General features: G+C 44.1%; 1 protein-coding gene across 4 annotated transcripts in view; it reads left to right on the top strand.

The window, feature by feature from the left end:
* The first annotated feature begins 424 nt into the window (after positions 1 to 424).
* The window catches only part of LOC123375900 (core histone macro-H2A.1), a 72,397-nt gene continuing 46,452 nt past the window's right edge, over positions 425 to 26,369 (top strand). For all 4 annotated transcript variants that reach the window (XM_045027306.1, XM_045027303.1, XM_045027305.1 and 1 more), the window contains exons 1-2: positions 425 to 578; positions 20,284 to 20,484. In XM_045027306.1, coding sequence (XP_044883241.1) covers positions 20,313 to 20,484 — 172 coding nt within the window. In that variant the 5' untranslated portion in view covers positions 425 to 578; positions 20,284 to 20,312. The remainder of the gene's footprint in view (positions 579 to 20,283; positions 20,485 to 26,369) is intronic.

Below are 26,369 nucleotides of genomic sequence, written 5' to 3'. Positions count from 1 at the left end.
CCTGGGAGGGAGAAGCGGGGGGGGGCTCTGTGCCCTGGGGGAAGGTGGCGGGGGTCTCTGTGCACGGGGGGGGAGAAGCGGGGGGGGGGGGCTCTGTGCCCTGGGGGAAGGTGGCGGGGGTCTCTGTGCCCTGGGGGGGAGAAGCGGGGGGGCTCTGTGCTCTGGGGGAAGGTGGCGGGGGTCTCTGTGCCCTGGGGGGGAGAAGCGGGGGGGGGGTTCTGTGCTCTGGGGAAGGGGGCTCCCCGCACGGGCTGGGGAGCAGCAGGGGCAGGCGGAGAAGCCGCGAGCGAGGGGGCCGCTCGCTCCTGTGCCCGCGGCCCGGCAGCGCACGGGTGGCGGCGGCAGGCGGGGCCGGGGGCGCCTCACACTGCGGACGGCGGCGGCGGCACCAGAGCCGCCCGCCCGGCCTGGCACAGGCGGGGAGGGGATGTGACGAGGCGCGCGCGGTGCATTGTGGGAGGCCACCCCGCCGCTCTGGGGTCGACTTGTTCCAGTTCACACGGCGTCGGGCTGAGCCCAGGGAGCGGGGCGGACAGACGGACCGGAGACGGATCGCGGCTGCGGCTGGGGGCTGCCCTGTAAGTCCCGGGCGGGGTCGCTCCCGGGCTCCGGCCGCCGCGCGGGTTCGCTGCCCGCGAGCTCCTGACCTGGCCCGGGGGCGGTGGCTCTGTAACGTTCCCGGCTCGCCCCCATTGCCGCCGCCGGGCGGGCGGGCTCGCCCCGCACCGCACCTGGGCAGCGGGGCTCTGTCCCGCGCTCTCGGGGTCGGGTCAGAGCGGGGTGGTCACTGAGCTCGCTGGCAGCTGGGGCTGAGGGGCAGAGAAAAGAGCTTCTCGGAGCCCTTCCTGGGCGCAGATCGAGGGGTTCCCAGCTAAAGCCAACCCCCCCCCGGGCTGCCTTTCCTAAAACCAGGAGATCCCCTCCCTTCTCACCCGGGTGGCGGCAGTGGGGTCGTATTTGCATTGACTCCCAAGCAGGGGGATGGGGTTAAGGTTGGAAGGAGTCCAGTGAACACCCGGAATTATAGTCTGTTGCACAGTGATTTCAGTGAATGTGTATGTGTTGAAACAAGCTCTTCCCCCAGTTTCCTCCTTCTCCTTCCCACCGGGTCATTGGACAGGAGAAGATAGTGTGTAGCGACTGCCAAAAAGAATGGCTGAAGAACAGTGGGAAGACATTTTCGGTACATTTCACTTCAGCCTGAGGAGACAATGGCACAAAGTTGTTTATGATTGCAAAATGGGAAGGCTGTAGCCTAGAGAGAACTAGCTGACATTTAAAAAACATAGAGGAACCTGGAAGTGGAATAAGTAAATACTGTACAAGGAATGGGCACTGCACACATTATTTTAGGACTGTCACTTCTTTTAAAGCCTGTGCAAATCTTCCCAGCAAACACATCACAATCCATGCAGTGTGCGCCTGGGTGTGGGTGTTTCTCGCATGGGCTGCACCCTAACTGCATGTTCTGTATTCACCTGCAGCAGGCAATACAGGTTTCTCAGTCTCGGGAATAAGGCATAAGATTTAACTGGAAAACTGAAGGGTGTGCATGCATATGTGTGAAGAAGAAAATAGGAGGAACAAATACACACAAATTCTGTGTATTTAATCTCACAGGAGTCTTTTTGTTTGCAATGCAGTCTTTAAAAGTAACTTTTAGAATGCCCCCATTTATAGTTGTAGCAGACATTTGGGGCCAGATTTTGTTCAGTTAAACTGGTGTAAATCTGAAGTGACTCCATTTATATTGTTTTGTGGGTTTTTTTGAGTTATATTTGAATGGTAGCACATTATGATTTCATATTTTGACCATTAGAATGAGTGTAGCAATTTTTCCTAAGATTACAGTATGGCTGTCATGTAGCAACAGGTGTGTAAGGAACTTTACAGCTGAGGCACCTCCCCCGTTCCTAAAGGTTTGATAGAAATAAATGAGCCAAATAGCAAGTTAGTCTGTAATTAGAGAATCAACAACTGGGTTCTTATGCACAGAATGGAAATAAGAGATTTAAACATAAAACACAACAATTACAATTTCTCTGACAAGCCCATTTCTGCTATTTTAAATGCTGTTGGTTACTAGAAGAATTTATACTGAGGAGACATTAGACAGCATATGTAGTCAATTACAGGACAATTTCCCTAGACTGTTGTTGTTGTTTTTATTTTGATTTTTTAAGCAGTTGAAGGAATTACCTTTAAATATTTTAGGGCCAAATTTTAATTCCAGGGCACTTCGTTGTTATGCTATAACATGGCAAAAATGGTGTAAACAAAGTGAAACCTTTTAGGCCACTTGAACTCCTAAGTGAAAACTTCATTTTAAATAAAATGTTCTTTTGTCCGTTGAGTTGAATGCAAACTATACACACCAGACCAAATTATACTCCAGCTTCACAGTGATATAACAGAGGAGAATTTGACCAACTGACATTAACACTGGAAGGTACTCTCAGGTGTTCCTGATTTTAGCTTAGTGTTAGCAAAATTATAACGGCTACAAACATCAGTGTTTGGAAATCAAACATTCAAACATTTATATAAAGTGAAAATAAAATTCTCTTGGTGCTGCAGGGCAAATTCCACTGAATAACAGGGAGCTCCTTAAAAAGACCCTTTTGCTTCTGGACAGTTGGAATATTAACACTCCAGAACAGTAGTTGGGATCAAAATTTCCGTCTCTCACACAATAAAGAAAAGGTGATGTATAGTTCACCCTACCATTTAAAGGCCCCGGTCAGTTCCCCTGCTCTGGGAGGAAAGGAGAAGGCCTCAGAATTTTAAGAGCTCTGTTGAGAAGAGGGGCACTGGCCCACTCAGAAATCTGCGCAGCATTATGCTTGGAAACAAGCATAGTGCTTTCCAGAGGTCTACGTTGAGGAATGGGAGCATAACAACTCCTCCCCTTCTTTACCTGACCATCCCTTCTGGATGTTGCTGGGGTAGAATAGGAGGAAGGGATGGTCCACGGTACCATCTTCTTCTCCCTTCCCAGCCCACACTGGAGAGACTAATGCCAGCATTCGCCTTATATAGTTCTTAACAGTCAAAGGAATTAAGTGTGAGGATCACATTGTGCCTGGCAGCTACTCATGGGCAGGTCCTTGTACCCTCTCCTCCATTTGTGCACCTGCACAGGGCCACACAGTATTCTTGTCTATTTTAAAATTTATTCTACCTCAGGATTTTGGCTGAGAAACATCCACATCAATTGTTTGTTGCATTTTTGCCGGCTTCCAAAATAGTGGTTGTGAGGAAGGAGTTTCTGAAACATTCTTTACCTGAAACACATTGTCTTTCTGGACCTATAGCCCCAATTTTAAATGGTTCAATGATGTAAAGTCCTTTCTGTCTTAATTTTATGCCTGCTCATGTACATACAGCATTTCTCTTCCAAGAGGCTTCTTTTTTCCCCAGTGTCAGCACTTCCAAGAGTGGTCAAGAGAGACAACAGTATATTTGCATTAGTCTAATTATTTGCAGCAAGAAATGCCCAGCTAGGAATCATAGCACACTGCTAATATCATTCACACAGCCGTATTTATTTATTAAAAAGGGAGCAGTTGCCTAAATATCTTGCAGCTTTGTTAAAAAGCCCTTTTGTCAATATGCTAAAATTGTGTAACTATTTTCATTCTTGCACACAAACTTAGTGGAAATAAAATGACCATTAGTGTTTAAAAAAAAAAAGTAAGTTACCTTTGTTAGAAATGCTTAGACACTTTCATTTGTTATGGAACCTCAATAAAATGGACAGCCATGGAGCACTGTAGTTGAGGAGAATTTGTCTTGATAGAATTCTACTATAGATTAATCCATTTTTAACTCTATATTTTGGTGTAATGTTTTTAGATGAGAAATTAAGTAGTAGTAGTATATGGGGTTTGTGCCCATTCTTATCACTTGATTCTTCCATACTGATTGCTGCCCCTTCATAGGCCAAAAGTAAAAAAGTTACCGCCTCTATAGAGCATCCTAGTTTCATGTGAAATCACATTGTTATATCAAATCATTGCTTGCTTACTTGCTGATATAACCCTATTTATTATTTGTATTACTGTAGCTCCTAGAAGTCTTAGTCAGGGACCAGGAATCCTATTGTACTAGGCTTACATATTAGAGACCATTTTATTCATGCTTTTAGACACGGTGTATTTTATAAAGTATTCCTAACTAGCTTCTGATTAGCTGAAGCACAGAGCAAATCTGCTGTCAAAGATTGTCAGAATGCAGCTTTTCAAGAGTAGTACAGTGAGCGGTATACGGTACATCAGATGGAATGAGAGCATTTACATTGTTCCTTATTTGGGATAATGGAAAGAAAATGAATAGTATTGCAACAGAATTAATCTCTGCTGGAGCAAAAAACAAACATCTCTCTTTTGCATTGATGGTGAGAGAAGGAAGGTGGGAAAGGCAAATGCCCCTGCTTCATCTTGATATGTACCCAGTTGCAGGAGAACATTATCCTGTGACAATATTCCCCTTGATATGCTTATATAAGAGCTAATGAAATCTGTCATCTTTGTTTGGTGAATGCAATTAACATGTGGATGCAAGCATCTAATCAGACTAGTTACTGTCTCTGACCTGATTAGTATGAATGCTACTTGCTTGACTAAAATAGTCACTTAAGAGTCAGCACTTGATGACCTCAGCTGCCAGACTGGGGGGGGGGGGGCGGCGAGGCGCCACTAGGAGCCAGAGTGTAGAAAATTGTGTCTGCTGCTGGTGCATATGTATTCTCTCTGCTCTAGATGCACAGAGATGGTGAAGTGCTGTGCTGGAAGAAGGAGAGCACAAGAGACATAACAGGCAGGTAGGAGAAAAGGTGAGGATGTGAGTGGTGAGGAGATGCCTGATCTTCCAGTTAGTCAGAGTGAAGGTGACCTGACACTACTGCAGCATCCATATCTTCATCTTGCATGGAAGTAACCATGCACATTCCCAAAGAAAAGTGTAGATCAGAGAAGAGTGTGGTGGAGGCACAAGAAACAGCTGCTGCTGAGTTTAGTTCCTTAAGTCTAGATGATCCAGGACTGTGGACCCACTTGAGCAGTAGCCTGAGGGACTTTCTTGTACTGCATGGGCCACAGGAAGTGAAAAACTTCATGTTCCCCAAAAACAATGAAAAAAGAAGTTTCCATCCAACACATTACTGGCGTGAAATCCCCAATGGTGACAAAGTGGAGAAGCAGTTCTCATTCGTTGAACTTGGTGGTCAGTGATGCAGCATCAGCTTCTAATGATGCTGCTGCATTTTTTAATGTAATTCAAAGCATCTATGTATTTTTCTCTGCATCAAGTCATCGATTGCAAATTTTGAAGCAACATCTGGGAACATCCTCTCTGACACTGAAACCACTGAGTGCCACACTATGGGAAAGTCGAGTGGAGGCGATAAAGCCTATCAAACACCAAATTGGGAAGATAGATGATGCCATAGTTGCCATTATGGAGGATAATGCTATGACAGGAACTGTTCATAGGGGAACAGTGGCAGAGGGAAATGGAATCACCAGAAACATACATAACTTCAAATTTTTGTATGGCTTAGTGTTGTGGCATGACATACTGCTTGAAATAAATGTTGTAAGCAAGAGACTTCAAGGTGTTGACCTGATATATCTGGAGCAATGGAACAACTGGACAAAGCAAAGTCATACCTACAGTCTTACCGGTCAGTTGAGGGATTTCAAAACGTTCTGAAGAGTGCACAGAAGTTGGCAGAGGAACTTCACACTGAAGCTATTTTCCCACCCATTCAAGAATACAAGAGTCATCAAAGAAGAAGACATTTTGATTACGAGGCACGGGATGATCCCATAAGAGACCCCAAACAACAATTCAAAGTTGAATTCTTTAACCAGGTGCTAGATTGTGCAATACAGTCAGTTGAAGAACGTTTCATGCAGCTCAAGGAACACAGCAGGATATTTGGGATGTTGTATGATATTCCAAAACTCCTCACTATACCTGAAGAAGACCTGCACCAGAAATGCAGGGCACTAGAGACAGTTGACACATGATGACATGCGCAGTATTGATACGAGTGATTTAGGTGATGAACTGAAAGCCCTTTCAAGATACATTTCAGCAGGATCAACTCCAAAGGCTGTTCTTGAATACATGTGCACAAATAAGATGATCACCCTCTTTCTAAATGCTTTTGTTGCTCTGCGCATACTTCTAACACTTCCTGTTACAGTTGCCAGTGGAGAACGCAGCTCCTCCAAGCTGAAGTTAATAAAAACACATCTACGCTCCACAATGGCACAGGAGAGGCTGGTTGGCCTTGCAACCGTCTCAATAGAGCATGAGCTGGCCCAGACTGTGGACCTTCAGCAGGAAGCAGTTCAGATCTTTGTAACCAAGAAGACACGGGAAGCACCACTTTGATTATTCTTACAGATAAAAATGCCAGTGTTTACTATGCAGACAAGAAAAGTTACATTTGCTGTTCAGGCATTTGAAAGTTAAGTGTTACTTAAAATTTTTGAACAAGGCATTTTAAGTTGTTAGTTCTCCTTTATTGGGGTAGGTAGCAGAGCAGTGCCATGAGAGGAGTAGAACAGGAAGAAGGCAGAATTGAGACCTTTCAAAGTTTTGGCGCAAGCTAAGGGTCATGGGGGCATCATTTGAGCTCCCCGCCTCAAGTGCCAAAATGTTCTGGGTTGGCCCTAGGGCGACCAGACGTCCCGATTTTATCGGGACTGTCCCGATATTTGCTTGTTTGTCCCGCATCCCGACCAATGTTAGGTCGGGACACTGGACAAACAAGCAAAGGTTCTGGAGCCTGGAAGGGCTCGCGCCCTCCCACGCCCCGACTCCGCCTTCTCCTTCCCCCATTGGCTCCCTCCCCAAATCCCTGCCTCTTGCCAAGCACGCCGTGCCCAGGAGACGCAGGGGAGCGCGGGGCCGGGGTGAGTGTGAGTCCGGCCTGGCCCCGAGCAGGCAGGACTCGGGCGCAATACCTGGAGGGAGAGTAGGGGGGTGGCCTGCGGGGCCAGGCGGCGGCTGTTCTCCCCACCTGGGCAGTGGGACTCAGGAGCAGCCGCTGCTGCAGCTCGAGGAAGACCCAAGCACGTGGCGCTCGGCGGCTGCGGCTTTGGCACCCGGGCCCGAACCCCCCGAGCCTGGGCCTGCTGCAGGGACCCAGCAGCGCGCACGCTGCGCCCAGCCCCGGGCCAGTCGTGTCTGGGCTGGCTGCCCAGCTGGTGCAATCTCGTGGCGGAGGCATCGGCAGCCCAGCCCCGTTGGTTCCCCTGCAGGACCCAAGCGGATTGGGGGACTGGGGCCTGCTGCCTCCACTCCAGGGACGCCCGCGGGATTGCACCAGCTGGGCAGCCAGCCCAGACGTGACTGGCCGGGGGCTGGGCGCACGCAGTGTGCGCGCTGGGTCCCCGCAGCAGGCCCGGGCTCGGGGGGTTCGTGGGCGCCAGAGCCGCAGCCGCTGAGCTTGGCCAGCGGCCGCTTCCTCCCCCTGCGGCAGTGGGAGCTGCAGCAGCGGCTGCTCCCGAGTCCTGCTGCCCAGGTGGGGAGAACAGCCGCCTGGACCCACAGGCCACCCCCTACTCTCCCTCCAGATACCACGCCCGAGTCCTGCCTGCTTGGGGCCAGGCTGGACTCACACTAACCCCGGCACCATGCTCCCCTGAGTCTCCCGGGCTTCCCTCCAGCGCTTGCGGAGGGAGGAGGAATCGGGGGTGGGGTTGTTTTTTTGTTTTTTTTGTTTTGCTCTGCCGCCATTTTTTTCCCCTCTGCCCCCACCCCACCCCCCCGTGTCCCGATATTTGACCTGGGTGATCTGGTCACCCTAGTTGGCCCTGATGACTATTAATAGCAAGTTATCAGCTTGACCCTCTTACCAGACATTAAGTTAGCGTTGGCTAAACTAATGTCAAATGCAGAGTATGACAGCCACCTGTTAAGTACCTTTTTACCAAGATGTGCAATATGTAATATGATTTGTATGAAGCTTAGGCTTTCAAACAAGGAAGACATCAGTGTGTATCTGGAGTGTGTATTAAAAGTGTGCCTCTGACTGCAATGTATACATTCTTCACATGCAGTGTTGAATTCAACCAAGAATATCCTAGACAGTAGAGCTGAATTATCCTGACTTGCATAGGTACAACTGAGCATTGAACCTATTGACCTCAGTGAACTTAAGCTAATTCACACTGGTGTAGGTCAGAGAACAGTAAAGCCCATTGCTTGTGGTGTTCTTTTCTTTCTTATTAGTTATTTTGATGGGGGGATGGAATCCTCCTTTAAGAGCTTGATCCACTGAAGTCAATGGGAGTCTCACCATTGCCTTTGATGGTTATTGGTGTAAACATTAAGCTTTAAGAAAATTCATGGCTGAACCACTGTCTGGTACTTTATTAGGGATCTAACTCAGCTAGTGTGTCTTTATCCTTGATCCAGAAGTATCTGTAATATAAATCACTTACTTTTGCTCTATGTCAGTGTGTCACAGTTAGAATAGAGAGTTGTATTCCCTACACATTTGGGGAAGTTTGCCAAATATTGCAGTGGAAAGGCAGTGGAGAAAGAAGAGGAATGGGCTTATTACATGTATTGTCTGAATTTTTTTTCAAATCTTGTAACAACTGTTGAGCATACTATGAAGTTCCTTTTGGTCAGTTTTACCTTGCGTGACCACAGACTAGCAGTGACTCAGCAAACTGCTGTAGTTTTCATGAAAGTTGGCAGCATTTCAGAGTTTGTAGTTTTACAGTCAAACTGTTTGTGAGCACCATGTAAAGTAAAATAGAATTTTCTTCAGCATCAGACCTATGGTCATTCTCTTTACATCTGTATTTTCAGCAAGTATGTTTATGTTGGCCATTGCAAGTTAAATCCGTCCTCTGCCTCCTGCCCTCCATTCTCTTCCAGTCATGTACAATTTATACAACCTGATTAGCACAAATCCATAGTTAGAATGGAAGGGATCTTTTAAAACTTCGTCCTATTTTTATTCCTTTTATGTTAAGCAGATGCCAGAATAAAGGAGGGTTTTAGAGCTTTAACTAGGAATTCCCTAAAACTTTTTTGCATTTACAAATTGAGTAATTCCATGTATACATAAAACAAATAAACTCATCCTCTCTGGCTTGCACTATATTTTTCTGATTAGGTCATCAATGGTTGTCTGATCACCTCACTGTACACTTATTTTTTGATTCTCAGTGTAGGTCTATGGTTACCATTAATGTTAGCAGGAGCTACTTGTAGTCATGCAGAGGTAGTGTTAAAGCAAGCGTAGCATGGAAAAAAACACTACCCATTGTGTATATATCACTAGTAGCTAAGATCCCATGCTGTCACATGGATGTGGCAGTTGGATCAAGTAATCCACCATCTGTGCATTCTTCCTCGTACAGCCAATGAAACTGTTGCATGCAGGCTAGCTGTAGAATAATGGTGGTGGTTGGTTGAGTTATCTCTGATATCACAATGGTTTAGCACTCTTGGCATGGCCCAGATACTTGTGTTGCACAGGTTTACATCAAAGTTAAAATGTATGAGAATTTAAAAATTGAATGGTAACAGACCACAGATCCCAGTGCTGATCGAACTTGGTGATATTCTGAACAAAGAGAGCTCTCAACCAAGCTTGTAGCCGTTTCCATCACTTCACACTGACTCAGACATTTTAGGCTTCAGAGTGACAATCCTAGACTCAGTCTTGTTATACACATTGCATCTTGAAAGTGCTTACTACTAGCACAGATGCCTTGAATATAGTACATTAATGGGAAGATTATTCCACTGAGCAAGAACTACAAGATGGGTTGGAAAGCACCAGCCAGGCTCTTTCTTGCTGCCTTTGCTCAAGCCCGATAATGGAAGTTGAATTGATAACTTACTGCCAGTTGTCATCAATCGTTAACGACAACCTTAGCATCACTCAAATAGACTCTCTATATCCGCGGACAATGACATAGGTACAGTCTGTTTCCCCATATGAAAGAATGGCTTTCATAACTCACATCTCCATCTCTCATGAGTTGTCATTTTCTTGGTGGTAGAAATAAAAGTGTAATGCCATGTGGTCCCATTGTACTGTACATTGCGGCACTCTACCACAACAGTCTGTGAAGATCTTCAGTTTGTATTTTTAAAAATCAGATACGCTATATGTAACGCCAATTCAGTCAAAATGTCAGAAAAATTCTGTTTTGCTGACACACTTTACTCTTATGAATTGGGCTCCAAGTGTTAGCCACTCAGGTCTAGATCAACCCCCACCTCGCCACTCCCAGTAAAATCCACAGGGACACTAAAGGAAGGAAAATTGAGACTCTTTCAGATTCCGAAGGAGAGACTGTCCCATGGAGTAAGTTGCCAGATTGCATAAATCCAGAGATCGGAGCCACCTGCAGAGAGGTTTTCTGGGAACTCTGGCATCTATTTCAGTGAAGCCACATTGCCAGAGAATGGGAGCCAAGATACCAGGGTTTCCATGGGCACAATTGTCCCAGCATCTCCTACATAGGGGGGTTTCTCAGCTCAGACAGGACACAAAATAAACCCTGAAGTAGTGTTGGGTTTTCCTAAGAAACTACAGGAGGCTGCTGGGAAGATGTGCTCCCCTGTCCAATACCTCATTGCTGCTCACTGACCTATCCTGTTCCATGTGGTAGGGGTGAGACATGCACTGAGGTCCTACCCAAATTCTTCTGCCCGTTCTCTGGGTGTCAGAGCTATAGGAACAAATATACAGACACAACCATTTGGATTGTAAATTTTTTCAAAAGTTTCTAGAGGTCCGACAATAGTATTTGAAAATAACTGTTTGGCCAAGTATAAAAATCTCCCATATGCAAGCCTTTAGAGAGGTATAGCACACTTCAAACCATAAGTAGTGCCACTCTAAATTTCACTAATGACTAGAAGGTCCATTGCAGGTTAGAGTTTTTCTAGTTGATTAACAGGAGGCAAACTGTAACCTGCTAAGCCAGACTGGGCACTAAAGAGATAAAGCCCTTGGAGCTGCTCCTTGTAAACTGCTGTGGAGTAAAAGCAGCAAAGAGTCCTGTGGCACCTTATAGACTAACAGACATATTGGAGCATGAGCTTTCGTGGGTGAACACCCACTTGGTCGGATGCATGTAGAGTAGATTGGCAGAATAAACTTCAGCCCAATGGGTGAAGTAGACTCCATGGAACATTCATATACCCCTGCTAATGGGAGGGTGAGTGATAAGGAGAATGTATTCAGCCCCAGCATTTTTGCAAAACTGGGAAGTTCTGTTTCACAGGGGTCCTCTATATAGCTGTGGAGGAGCCTAGATTTGCCTCTAAATAATCACCATTTAGAAGCAAGGATAATACATAACAAGATGCATTTTTTCCACTTATTGTGACAGTTAATGTTCAGTTTTCATTTATGACCATGCTTCATTATTAAATGCTCACTTCACTAGTAAATGTTCTGTTGTAGAGTTGGAAAAATGAAGTCGTGGTAGTATGGCGTCTCACTACAGCCTCAGCTAAGAAATCCTTGCTGAGAGACTGTCAGATGCTTGCATATTTTAAATTATGTGAATCAGCAAAGTTTACCTGTATTTGTAAAATAGCTGGTATTTTGTTTTCCACCTATAGCTTTATTTGAAAACTATTTTACTGAAGATTCCAGCATAGAATAACACAAGCATAAATGTTGCTTTAATTGAATTAGAAGTACTTCAGAACATGTCATATACTTTGGGGATTTCTTATTCATAGAATCATAGGACTGAAAAGGACCTTGAGAGGTCATCTAGTCCAGTCGCCTGTAGGACTAAGTATTATCTAGACCATCCCTGACAAGTGTTTGTCTAACCTGCTCTTAAAAATCTCCAGTGATGGAGATTCCACAACCGGCAATTTATTCCAGTGCTTAACCACCCTGACAGTTAGGAAGTTTTTGCTAATATCCAGCCTAAGCCTCCCTTGCTCCAGTTTAAGCCCATTGCTTCTTGTCCTATCCTCCGAGATTAAGAACAACAATTTTTCTCCCTCTTCCTTGTAACAGCCTTTTACATACTTGAAAACTGTTATATCCCCTCTTAGTCTTCTCTTTTCTAGACTAAACAAACCCAATTTTTTCAATCTTCCCTCATAGGTCATGTTTTCTAGACTTTTAATCATTTTTGTTTGCGCTTCTCTGGACTTTCTCCAATTTGTCTACATCCTTCCTGAAATGTGGCACCCAGAACTGGACACAGTACTCCAGTTGAGGCCTAATTAGCGTGGAGTAGAGAGGAAGAATTACTTCTCGTATTAGCAGGAGTGTTGTAAGCAAGACACATCCCAGAATGACATTGGCTTTTTTTGCAACAGCGTTATACTGTTGACTCATATTTAGCTTGTGGTCCACTATGACCCCCAGATCCCTTTCCGCAGTACTCCTTCCTAGGCAGTCATTTCCTATTTTGTATGTGTGCAACTGATTGTTCCTTCCTAAGTGGAGTGCTTTGCATTTGTCCTTATTGAATTTCATCCTATTTACTTCAGACCATTACTCCAGTTTGTCCAGATCATTTTGAATTATAATCCTGTCCTCCAAAGCACTTGCAACCCCTCCCAGCTTGGTATCATCCACAAACTTTATAAGTGTACTCTGTATTCCATTATCCAAATCATTGATGAAGATACTGAACAGAACCGGACCCAGAACTGATCCCTGCGGGACACCACTCGTTATGCCCTTCCAGCATGACTGTGAACCACTGATAACTATTCTCTGGGAATGGTTTTCCAACCAGTTATGCACCCACCTTATAGTAGCTCCATCTATGTTGTATTTCCCTAGTTTGTTTATGAGTATGTCTGTTATGTTTATTCCTTGCTTTCAATAAAGGCCATCTTTTTTTTACACACCATAATTAGCCAGCTGGCAATGGAGACCACCTACTTCCACACTCAGAAAGGCCCCTCGGGGGAAGAAAAATTATATTTCTCTACTTCTGCTTTTCAATTAGAAAATGAGAGAAACCAAAACCCACACCGCTTTTTTTCAACTTCCTCCCCTGCTTTTCCAATGCTTTGGTTTAGTAAAAACATGGATAATATTTTGTTAAAAGTTTGATTGAGTTAGCATCTGTAGAATTGATGGAAACCCAAATTGAGACTATTGACTGTAAAAAAAATATTTGCTAATAGGGCTATGATAGGTAGAAAAATGTTTATACAATTCCAAGTTGGAGCCGACAAAGAAACCACACCATTTTGCTAAGAGCATGCAATGAGACAGCACTTAGTAGATGGTGCTGTTTTAAATCCGATTTTGAAGTTGTTGTTTTAAAAGGAGATGTAAACTAATCTGAGCAGTTTCCCAAAGCAACGAGGCCAGCTTTTGCTGTCATATTCACTGAGGAGCTGTTGTGGCAACTGGCTCCGTTGGGTGGGAGCTAGCAGAAGTGGTTTGATATTTTTTCCCCTCCAAGGTTGTCTGACTTTGTTTTTGAACAAAGTCAGTTTCATAACGCTAATATAACCTGTGTCCAAGTGAATAGTCTAGAGCTAGATTTTGTTTGCCTTCAGCAGGCAATAAAATAATCATTGATCTCACTCAGTCTTTCATGCAGGTATTGAATTGTTGAGTAATAGAGCCCTCTGTGAAAGGGCCAGGGAATGGGAATGCTCATTAGGTATTTAAAATAAGGTCTTAGTCATAAGAAGTAATCCTGATTTGAGACTGATGCAATCTGGAGCTCCGTGACTAGTTGAGATGTGAAAGTTGGCAAGGTATGTCAGCACACATCAGAAGTCATATAGCCAAAGTTGCAGAATTTAAAAATATGGTTGGGTGAACCTGTTTTGCCTAGTTTTGTACTTGGTCATTGTGCGTTCACAAGTTTGGTACACATGTTATTAGGTTTGTGTTCCACTGTAAAGAGATTGCACAGAAATAAATAATCCAATAGATGAACAGAATGAAAAATGGAGCAGAGAATTGGCAGAGTGAAAAATAAACTTAAACTGTGAAAAAAGGAGAGAAAAAAATTGCACTGAAAAACCTGTCTAAAGGGTGCTCATTTGTGCCAGACTGGATTTGGGGCAGGAGATGGAAGGACTAGGGGCTCTATTGCTAATACACCATTGGTTTCTCTCTGGCTAATAAAATATTTTTTAAAAACTGAATCTCCTTTCTGAGAAAAAAATCTCATTACGATATGTATATTCTGGGGAGCGGGGGTACAGGGGAAGAAGAGAATCATGAACTGGTTTTACAAACCATTAGCCTAACCCCCAAAAAATAGTTTGGGAGTCTGGGAGCTCTCAGACTCTATGAGGCTTTGCCTGTTTCTGTTTAAAAGTTATACCCTGGCAAATAACAAAAGGTAAAAAGGAATTTGGCAGAAGTATCAGCAGCAGGTTTCTGTACCGCAGTAAGCTAAAATACAGTTATCTGACATCTGTCGTGTGCATAGACTAGTCATATTAGGGGAAGAAAGTAATCAGATTGAAGTTTATCAAATTCCTGGAGTTGATGTCTTAGTGGTCTGAGCATCAGTTTGGAGATAGCTAGATTCCTATGAGTTCATCTCATCCCTCTGTCCTTCCAAAACAGCTAAGCTACAGGAGTTATAGTTCACTATGCATGGGTCTTCTGGGGAACTTAAAACTGAGTGCTGCTCTTCTGCAGGGACATAGAATCATACAAGTGAAGGGCTGGAAGGGACTTTGAGATTATCTAGTCCAAGGTTTCTCAAACTTCATTGCACTGCGACCCCCTTCTGACAACAAAAATTACAACAGGACCTCGGGAAGAGGGACTGATGCCTGAGCCCCAACGCCCCGAAAGGTGGGGTAAAAGCCCAGGCCCAGGGCTGGGGAGTTGTAACCTGAGCCCCACCGCCCAGGGCTGAAGCTGAAGCCTGACTCCTGCACCCAAGGATGAAGCCCTTGGGCTTCAGCTTCTGCCCTGGGTTGTGAGGCTTGGACTTTGGCTTCAGGCTTGGGCCCCAGCAAGTCTAATGCTAGCCCTGGCGACCCTATTAAAATGGGGTCATGACCCACGTTGGGTCCCGACCCACAGTTTGAGAACTGCTGATCTAGTCCGTCTCCCTGTGCTGAGGTAGGACCTAGACATCTGTTGCTTGTATATCTGACCTTTACAATAATTTAATCTGGATAGGCATTAGTGCAGGCAGTTACCCAGTTTTGTGCGCACACAATCATGGTGTCAGGGTTCCCTCCCCACTCTGAACTCTACCCTTAGCTGTATGTTTATGACACGCCCCCCAAATCATAGACAGTGCTGGACAGCCTGCTCCACACTGGCTGTGATTTCTTCCTGGAACTCCAGGAGAAAAACAGAATTAATAAGACACATGCACCTTTCGTTATACTACTGATTATGTAAAAACTAATAATATTTTTCACATTTCAAGGACGATTTTAACCAGTTGATTGTGGGAAATTTTCACGGGAGAGTGCATCAGCCACTTCGTTAGAAGCTCCTGAAATGTGTGGTATTTTAAAATTAAAATGTTGGAGAGAGAAACTCCACCGAAGAAGTTTTTTGTTCTTGTGGCTTCATACCTTCAAGGACTTCAGCGCAGCATGGTTGGTTTGCAAGTGGAAACGTCGTCCTCAAACATATGGGTGTAGCTTCTTCAGCACATATACAATGGTGTAACATTTTTTTTTTTTTTGCTGATTGACCAGTGGCTTTCCCTCTCAGACAGTTTCTTGCTGAAAAACATGACAGGATGGAATCCTTGATCCAGTTCTTTCTGCATAAAAACTGCTCCCACACCACGCTTGGACACATCTGTGGTTACTAGGAATGGTTTGGCAAAGTCTCGGACTCTTAGCACAGGGTCAGACATGAGTGTCGCTTTAAGCTGGTTAAAGGCCTGACATTCTTTAGTCCACTGAACTGCATTTGGCTGTTTCTTTTTGGTTAGGTAAGTCAGTGGGCGGTGATTTTCTGTAGTGCGGTACAGGTTGCCTGTAATATCCGCCCAAGCCTAAGAAGGATTGGACCCGTTTCTTTGACTTAGGGACAGGCCACTTTTGGATAGCATCCGCTTTGGCCTGTAGGGGGTTGATAGTTCCTTGACCCACCTGGTGTCCAAGGTAAGTCACTCTGTTTAGGCCTATTTGACACTTTTTAGCCTTAACAGTTAGTCCTGCCTCCCTTATGCGCTCGAAGACTTTTTGTAGATTCTTCAGGTTTTCTGCCCATGAATCAGAAAAGATGGCCACATCGTCAAGGTAGGCAACTGCAGATTCTCCCAGTCCCAGTAGGAGACCATCTACAAGTTTTTGGAAGGAGGCAGGTGCATTTCACAGCCCAAAAAGGAGCACATTAAATTCATACATCCCTGCATGGGTGATGAAGGCTGACCTTTCCTTGGCAGGTTCATCTAGCGGTACTTGCCAGTACCCCTTGGTTAAGTCTAAGGTAGAGATGAACTGGGCACGTCCCAGTTTCTCCAAAGCTCATCTGTGCGTGGCATCAGATAGTTGTCTGGGCGAGTTACAGCATTTAGTTTATGACAGTCCACGCAAAAGCGTATCTTCCCATCTGGTTTGGGAACTAGAACCACTGGAGATGCCTATGCACTGTTAGAGGAGCAGATTACACCCATCTGTAGCATGTCCTGGATCTTTCTTTCTATAGCAGTTTTGGCTTGAGGAGACACCTGGTAGGATTGGGCTCTAATTGGGTGAGCATTACCTGTGTCAATGGAGTGGTATGCCTGTTTGGTCCGTTCTGGGGTGGCTGAGAACTTCGGCACGAAGCTAGTGCACAGCTCCTTGATCTGCTGTCGCTGCATACGTCCAAGGGTCATGGAGAGGTTCACTTCATCCACGCCACTGTCACTTTTTCCTTTGTAGTAGACACCTTCAGGCCACATAGCATCATCTCCTCCCCGGGCTGTAAACTGACAAACTTCTAACTCTCTGGAATAGAAGGGCTTTAGAGAATAAACACGATACACTTTAGGCTTGAGGTTTGAGGTGGGGGGTGCTATGAGATAGTTAACAGCTCCCAGGCACTCTTGGACCGTGAATGGCCCTTCCCATGACGCTTCCATCTTATGGGCCTGAAGCGCCTTCAAGACCATGACCTGGTCCCCTACTTTGAAGAAACGCTCTCTGGCATGTTTATCATACCAGGCTTTTTGCTCTTCCTGAGCATCCTGTAGGTTTTCTTTAGCGAGGGCTAAAGAGGTTCGGAGGGTGTTTTGTAGGTTGTTTACAAAGTCCAGAATGTTAGTTCCTGAAGGCATAAACCCCTCCCATTGCTGCTTCACCAACTGTAATGGCTCCTTAACCTCGCGGCCATACACAAGTTCAAATGCTGAAAACCCTAAACTGGGATGTGGTACAGCCCTGTAGGCAAAAAGCAACTGCTGTAAGACTAAATCCCAATCATTGGAGTGTTCATTTACGAATTTACATATCATGGCCTCCAAAGTCCCATTAAACTTCTCCACCAGTCCATTCGTTTGATGGAGGTAAGGGGTGGCAACCAAGTGGTTCACCCCATGAGCTTCCCACGGGCTTTTCATGGTCCCTGCCAGGAAATTAGTTCCCGAATCTGTAAGGATGTCGGCGGGCCAACTTACCCTGGCAAAAATGTCTGTTAATGCCTGGCATACACTTTTAGCCCTGGTATTGCTTAGAGCTACTGCTTCCAGCCATTGGGTGGCAAAATCCATGAAAGTCAGTATGTACTGCTTTCCTCTGGGTGTCTTCTTTGGGAAAGGATCCAGAATATCCACAGCTACTCACTGAAATGGAACCTCAATTATGGGGAGTGGCTGGAGAGGGGCTTTGACTTGGTCTTGGGGTTTTCCCACTCTTTGGAACACCTCACAAGAGCGGACATAGGTAGAAACATCCTTGCCCCATTCCCTCCCAGTGGAATGACCTCCCCAAATGGTCTTTGGTCCTGTTCACCCCAGCATGGCCACTAGGATGATCGTGAGCTAAGCTCAAGAGCTTTACTGGGTACTTAGTTGGAACTACCAACTGTTTCTGAGGATGCCAGTCTTCCTGGTGCCCACCAGAAAGAGTTTCTTTGTATAAAAGTCCTCTTTTTACAACAAACCGGGATCAATTAGAAGAGCTGAGAGGTGGTGGGTTGCTCTGTGCCACCGTCCAAGCTCCCTGGAGGCTTTCATCTGCTTCCTGTTTGGCCTGGAACTGTTCCCTTGATGCTGGAGACATCAGTTCCTCACTGGATTGTGGACCGGGGCTTGGTCCCTCTGGAAGCAATGCAGGTGATGGGGCTGTTTCCATTGACTGTGAACCGCTCTCTGCTGGTGCACTATGTGGTATTTTAGGCTGTGGCTGAGCCTCTTGTGTAGGGTTATCTGCTGCTGCTGCCAGTGCAGGCTCGGTGGTGCCCTGTGGTGTTGGAGCTGTAGACGGGGTTGCAAGCGCTGGACTCAGTGCTGGCAATGGTTCTGGTGCTGGCTGCTTTGCCAGTTCTGGGACTGGCTTTGGCTGGGTCTCTGGAACTGGATCCACTACGGCTGTTGCAGTTGTTGGCAGGGGATTCAGTTCCACCACCTCCATCTGGGTGTCTAGTAACACAGATGGGGCCCTGGTGGAAGGCTCAGGAACAGGGATAGGTGTGAAAGCTTGCTTAGCCTAGCTGCAGGTGACTATTTCCACCCTCTTGGCTAGCTTTACATGGTTGGCCAAGTCTTCCCCCAGCAGCATGGGAATGGGATAATTATCATAGACTGCAAAAGTCCACATTCCTGACCAGCCCTTGTACTGGACAGGCAACGTGGCTGTAGGCAAGTTTAAAGATTTTGACATGAAGGGTTGAATCGTTACTTGGGCCTTTGGGTTGATGAATTTGGGGTCTACTAAGGATTGGTGGATAGCTGACACCTGTGCTCCAGTGTCTCTCCATGCTGTAACCTTCTTCCAGCCCACACTCACAGTTTCCCTTCGCTCTGAGGCTACCTGGGAGGCATCTGATCCCGAGGACCTTTGGTATGACTCCAGTGTAATGAACTGCAGTCTGTCGGGGTTCTTAGAGGAGTTGGCCTTCACACACCCCAGCTCATTACATTTAAAACATCACCCAGCTGACTGGTCGCTGGGGCGAGGTGGGTTGCTGGAGACAGTGTGATGGGACGATAAGGTGTTTGGGTTTTTCCCTGGAATATAGGTGGGGCCTTGGGCTGCCCCAGGTGATAGGGTATTGTCTTGGGTTGCCCCTTCTGATATCTGCTCCAACTGCTACTAGTTTTTTTCTTTTCCGCCACCTGCACCCATTTGGTTCCAATCTCCCCCACCTCGATTACAGTTTTGGGCTTCCCATCTAGGATATACCTTTCTATTTTCTCAGGAATATCCTCTAGGAACCACTCCATTTTCATTAGGAAAGACAGATCTTTCAGAGATTTAACGCTTGCTCCTGAAACCCAGGCATCCCAATTTTTTTCAATCCGGTAGGCGTGTCAGGAAAATGCCATGTCCGGTTTCCACTTTAGGGCTCTGAACCGCCGACGGGCATGCTTGGGTGTTAGCCCCATTCTGATTCTGGCCTTTTTTTAAAAAAACTTCATAACTGTTCGTGTGTTCCTTAGGCATTTCAGCCGCCACCTCTGCTAAAGGTCCACTGAGCTGTGGTCTCAGCTCTACCATGTACTGGTCGGTAGAGATGCTGTACCCAAGGCAGGCCCTTTTGAAATTACATGGTAACTGCACCTGCACATTAGCAGCACAATTATATACTGTAGTTTGAAAATCTAGCCAATGGCTTTTTCCATTAGAGTAGAGGTTTGCTCAGTGCCTTTGGTCAAAATTTTCCCTCCCTTCACTCTCAAGCCCTGTTTTACTATGACTGCCATGATTCACCCCAGAGATGGCTGCAATCAGTGATATTTATCTATGGTAAAATCCTTTAGGATCTTCAAGGATGAGAGGAAGCTCTAGATGAATGTAAATATTGAAAGGTCTGATTTCTCACCAGCCAATGTCTGGATCACACATTTTGTATTATAAACAAAGTCATGACAAGTAAATGTCACAATTTTAAGGAGTATCCATTACAGAACAACTTGTAAAACCTTATGTGGATATGTTTTAGGCACCTTTGATACAACTCTCAGATGCCAACTTCAAAGTAACAGTCGAGCGTAGCTAAAATTCAGCATATGACATTTTAGCAGTCAAAAATCTGTTGATTTTGTCACTGATGAAAAATGATATATTCTGGCATCTATGCAAAGAGTACAATAGTCCTCTGAAAGAATTAAGTGTTGTATTCCTTACTGGTAACCTTATCTTTTCCTTTGTTTACAGTGTGCTGCTCTAGACCCAATATAGACAAAATGTCCAGCAGGGGTGGAAAGAAGAAGTCAACCAAGACTTCCCGCTCAGCGAAGGCTGGAGTCATATTCCCTGTAGGAAGAATGCTACGTTACATTAAGAAAGGTCACCCGAAGTACAGAATCGGAGTTGGTGCCCCTGTGTACATGGCTGCTGTACTCGAATACCTGACTGGTAAGTTTAATAGAACAATTCAAAATACCAGCAGTGAGAATGAATAATGCATAAATAGAATTCCTACAGTATACAAGCAATCAGAAAAAAATGGCTCTGTTGATTTATGAATGGCTAAAATAAGATCTAGTTTGGTAGTACTGTACATATAGACCCAAACTACCAGGTCCAGACCTAGATCAAACTTTCCTTATTTTGATGACATTACAATCCAGGGTTTTGGTTTAGTCTGTTATAAAATCCTCATCTTGCGTATAGCCTTTCTAAAGGATTCTCATGGACCTCAGTGAGTGTTAATTGAATCCTCAGTGCTGTACTCCTGTTTGCTCCCATTCTTGCACCTAATCTTTTTGTTCATGTTGCATTTGTCTGTTAGACTGTAAGCTGTTTTGGGCAGAGAACTTGTCTTCTTCCATGTTTATACAATGCTGTGTACACTTACAGCATTGTACGAACATGAGATGTATCTTAACTTCCAAATTCAATCCTTTTTGGAGGTGAACTGATCATTTTTGCTGATTATGAAGTTGAGACATGTGCTTTACTGTTAGACTTAATCAACAAAGTCGTGCTTGTGCACTCTGTCCAGCTGTACCAAATCAGCACAGCTTATTTTCATTTATAGTCTTTCTATTACTCCCATCATTGGAGTACACAAGGACCTTAGAAGCAATTAAATTATCCTCGCAATATCTTGGTGGGGTAGGGAAGTGTTATTTGCCCCATTTTACAGATTAGGACTTTGAGTTGCACAGAGATTACATAACTTTATTATGGTCTCATAGGATGAGGCAGAACTGGAAATAGAATCTGGATCTCCAAGTCCAAGTGCAGTTCCTTACCTACAAGACAATCCTCCCTGTCCTACAAGTCTTAGAAGTTTCACATTTGCTTCTAAAATAATTTTCCCTCTGGCATTAACTTGAAATGAATCTTAAATGTAATGGTTTCAGGTTTTTAGGGCTAATAAACTTGACGCTGTACACTGAATTTAAATAATCAGGAATAAACCACGTGCTCAGATTGGCTTATGGATCCTGTGCATATGGGTTAGAAGCTTCAACGAGAATCAAGATTCAGCAGAGCCAAATTAGTGCAAGAGCTCTGAATTACTAGCAGTAAGGGCAAATGAAAAACCAGCGGTTGGATCTCATCTCTCTTTGTCAACACTTCCACATAGGAATTGTTTCATTTGGTCCTCTGCAAGTGGTCAACAGCTGATGCTTTAGAGGAAGGTATGCCACTTCGATAATTCACTTGATCAGTTGGGCAAGGGTAGGAGGAATTAATTTAACTGCCTTTTCATGAACCTTACAGCATGCAGTAAAGCATGTGACTTAAGCTTGGGGGGTTTTTGCGTGTTTTTTTTTTTTTTGTAAGTTAAATTGATGTCGCTCTCACCACCAAGACCACTCCTGCTTGCAGTGATCTCAGAGCAGCTACAGACACTGCCACAGCAGATGCTGGAGGTAGGAGACAGTGAGTGCAGTCTAAAAGCATTCTCCTTCAGTTTTTTTTTGTTTTTTTTTTTAAACCTCAAAAGGAACTTACAACACACTCTACACTGTTCCTCCTTTAGTAGCAGACAACCATTCTGAGGCATGTCTGTTGACCAAAATATCAATGGTAGATCTGACTTTTAGGCCTGCCTCTTGGAGAATTCGGTCTCTCTTTAAAGCATAATTTAAAAAAAAAAAAAAGTTTAGCAGATTGATGGGTAATTTTGTCAGCCAGTGGCTCATTTAATTAAATAGCTAATAGTACAGGTTTGTTAGTTTGTTGTAATTGTTGCTGCACTTTTAAGAATACATTTAATGTATATTTAAAAAACTGAATAGATACCACATAGGCAATATAAATGAGTGTTAATTCATATTCAGAAAACAACATATGCTTCCAGAATCCTTCAGTTACCTCCCATTGAATGTGTGTCTATAGAATAGTTTTATAGCATTTTTTTTTCTTAATTTGCCACACACAACACAAACTTTGCTACTGGTTACATTCCAGTTGGAACAACAGGGCTATCAGGTGTCAAAACTAAATGGGTGTGTAATACTGTATTTAAAGTGTTCATACTATCAGCTTGTTTTTATATGTTAAAAATAAACCCAGTAAATGTTACCTGGGTTTATATTTTAAGCTTTTTATAATATTTTGGACTACCTTAAGTAGTTCCATCAATTTTCTTTTCGTTCATACCAGAATTTTATATCTCTTACTGGAATCCTTCTTCAGAGAGTATAGCTGTAATTTTACTAGCCAGCTGTAAGTTCCTGACTCCTGAGAGCATTCTGGGTATTTTTTGCATCTCAGTCATTTCTTTGCAAGACTGGAGCATGATAGTACTGATGTATCTTTTTTCTACCTGCCTTTTAAGTGGTGTTAGAACAATTTTCTGTGGCTTCTGTTTATTAGTACTTCCGTTTGCACAGCCCATAGTTGTTTGCCTGTTTTTTTTTACTGGCGAGTTATTTGGCATATTGCCTGCTAGCCTCTGAGAATTGAAGACATATAAAGACTAGTAATTTAAGGGAGTTATTGGTAGTCAGCCTGATTCATGTGCGTAGAAACTATTTCAATTACCTTGTTTTTCTGCCAGCCACCAAACTTCCCTGCCTTTCTATATTTTCTTTCAGATTGATTGTCTTCTCTTTTGCTGGACTTCTTCTTTAAAAGAACTCTTAAACCCTGTAGATTCCCTTTGAAATGAAAATCTCCCTGCCCCCCTTGAGGCTTCACTTGAGCACCCCCAGCTGAAATGTCCCTTAAGAAGAGAGTGCTTTGAATGTTGTCCTTTTAAGCAGAGCAGTACAGGTGTGCTTGAGGTAGTGCTATTGAGCGGCACATGTTATCATTTAAATGCTTGACTTAAAGGCTTTCCAGGGCACGGATAGCTTAGTCCAGTGGTTCCCAAACTTGTTCCGCTGCTTGTGCAGGGAAAGCCCCTGGCGAGCCGGGCCAGTTTGTTTACCTGCTGCGTCCGCAGGTTTGGCCAATCACAGCTCCCACTGGCTGCAGTTCAGTGCTCCAGGCCAATGGGAGCTGCTGGAAGCGGCGGCCAGTATGTCCCTACTACTCTAAACGTTGATTCACAAAATACTTGTGCTTGTCAGCACATCCAACCTATGTAGGTTTCTACAAACATCCTTAATGCACATCTTTATTGTGCATTTCTTTCAAGGAAATAATACATAACATCTACTATGCACCAGAGGCTAACGCTAAAGCATGTGTGGGAGAAGATGGAGGTGAAGGCATATATTTATTTTGCCAAAGGTTCTGAGGTACGTGGCTGTGAACACAGCAGCCACACATTAAAGCTATAGAATGAAATGAGTACATCAGTTCTACATGGATACTTCAGCATCTCACATCATCATTTTGTAATTCATGGTTTGTGACCTCCCCTCCTTCGATCTAGGCTAGTTCAGACAGTGCTGCCAAATATGCAGGGGAGCTAGGTCAGGACATCCAGAATGCTTGCTCATGCTCCAGAGCCAGTTATGTGGATTACAGACTGGTTCATGCAATGGTAATAATCTTTAAATCCTTGAGGAGTCTCCTCACCTTATCGTGGCACTGTTGGTGGCATGTTGCTGGCTTCTCTCCCTTATCCTCTTTAGCAGGAAACTACAATCCACCATGCCCCCAATTTCCTCTGTAAACTAGCACACAAGTTCTGGAATACCCATGCCTCCAGTTGTCTCGGCATAAGAGATTATGGCAGTCCAAGAAGTCACATATTGAATCTTGGGTCTCTCAGGCAGGACCCCCATTGAAATGATGTTGTGCTTGAACTGGCCTAACCTACACCAAACCACATATCTTTCCTTTGGGCCCATAATTTGCAGGAGTTGTTACGTCTGTATATTATGAGTATTTTGACAGAAGCAAAGACACTCCTTGACCCTCAAAAAGGAAAACAGAAATCTCCCGTGCATGCTTTAAACGCAGCAAGAAACAGCCCTAGGTGATTTTTTTTTTGTTAATTGGCTCCTCTACACAGAAAACAAATTTCAGTTGCCAAAATGTCACAGCATATGAAGAGAGGGAGAAGTGTTTAAAACAGCAGGAGAACAGGAATACAGAAAAAAAATCAGACTTTTTGATTTATGTTTGTTCTGCACTTACTGAAGTCAGGTAGGAGAGAACTTGAAATGTCTGTTTTTCCATTATTTTTTTTTCTTGACTGGATTTTATTGTCTGTCCATGTATTTTGTTAAAATATAAAACAAGTACTTTCTGAATTCCAGAGCTAAAATTCCATCTCTGGGGTTCTGGTGACTTGAGCTTTGTTCTCATGCATTATGACATCAGTAGAATTTCTCAGTGGAGTTTCAGGTACTCCAAGTCAGTTGCCTGCTGTTTCTTCTTGATTCATTTTAGATGTTGAAAACTATTCCAGGCCATTGACTGGCTGAAAAATAAGTCATGTTCAAGTCCAATACATTTAACTGCTCGCCCCAAATGAACACTTTGTATGATGTCCAAATTCATTAACTTATACTGCTGTTCACCTCCTGTGTTCTGCTTGCTGCTCAAAACCTACACAGTCTCATAAAATAGGAATACAACTTAAATATGTTTTATTTTTCAAAGCAAATGCCCCAGTGAACTTTTTTCTGGGGATGCGAAGAGAAAGTGGGTAGCCTAGCATTCCACAATAAATTAAAAAAATCAATTGGTTAGAAGCAGATTGGAGTTCCAAGTTTTCTACGGGTTATTGTTAATTGTAGCACATGCGGGGTAAAATTATTCATTGACAGTGTTCTTTTGAAACAGTTAAAACATTTTCATCTCTAACATGATACATTTTCTTCCATTCAAACAGGCTTTTAAGCAATGATCCCATTTTTGGCTCTGCTGTGATCTGGCATAAGCCATGCACTCCAAGGCTAGACTTAAGCATGATCAACTTAAGAGACTTCTAGAGCAGGGGTAGGCAACCTATGGCACACGTGTGCCGAAGGTGGCACGTGACCTGATTTTCAGTGGCACTCACCCTGCCTGGGTCCTGGCCACCGGTCCGGGGGGGCTCTGCATTTTAATTTAATTTTAAATGAAGCTTCTTAAACATTTTAAAAACCTTATTTACTTTACATACAACAATAGTTTAGTTATATATTATAGACTTATAGAAAGAGACCTTCTAAAAACATTAAAATGTATTACTGGCACACAAAACCTTAAATTAGAGTGAATAAATGAAGACTCGGCACAGCACTTCTGAAAGGTTGCCGACCCCTGTTCTAGAGTCTGTGTGCTTCCTTCAGCATGGGAAAAACCGAGAATTCAGGGGAAATAGTGTCGCTGACCATACACAAAGTGATGTCTAATGCACAGTGCGAACAAACTGAAAAAGAAAAATGCATTCCTCTAGCTTCTTTGAGTTCTTTTTTGTATGGCAACTAGAAAAGCACCATTAAAGGTTGATGTCCTTTTTTTATGTTTGCCCTGAAAAGGGCCATTTTGTTTGAGAAGGTTGCTTTTTAGACCATGAGACCACTGATCGGCATTCAGACACCACGTTGGTGACATTGGTCATGCTGAAGCACTTAACAGAGGGTTGGATGAAGGTTGCCATCTTCCTCCCTTAAGCTCTAGTAACTTTAGCTGTCCCTTGTAAATATTTACAGACAGATGTGGCTTTTTAAGTTGATGGTGTCTCTCTTACACTGAGTTGTACCAGTGCCAGCCGTGGGCTTGCTAAAGAACTGTAGTGGCAAAGCTTCTTTGTAACATTCCACTTTCTGTGTTGGTTCTGTGCCATCGTCCATAGCAGAGGTGAGACTGTCGCAGTTACTTTAGAAAGCTTTATACTTGTAAAATGTGCCTGTTTAACTTTAAAACTTTGTAATGTTATCAATTAAATGTTTAACAGT

This window comes from Mauremys mutica, chromosome 8, assembly GCF_020497125.1.
Source record: "Mauremys mutica isolate MM-2020 ecotype Southern chromosome 8, ASM2049712v1, whole genome shotgun sequence".
Taxonomy (NCBI): Eukaryota; Metazoa; Chordata; order Testudines; family Geoemydidae; genus Mauremys; species Mauremys mutica.
This window is presented reverse-complemented; position numbering and strand designations above follow the sequence as displayed.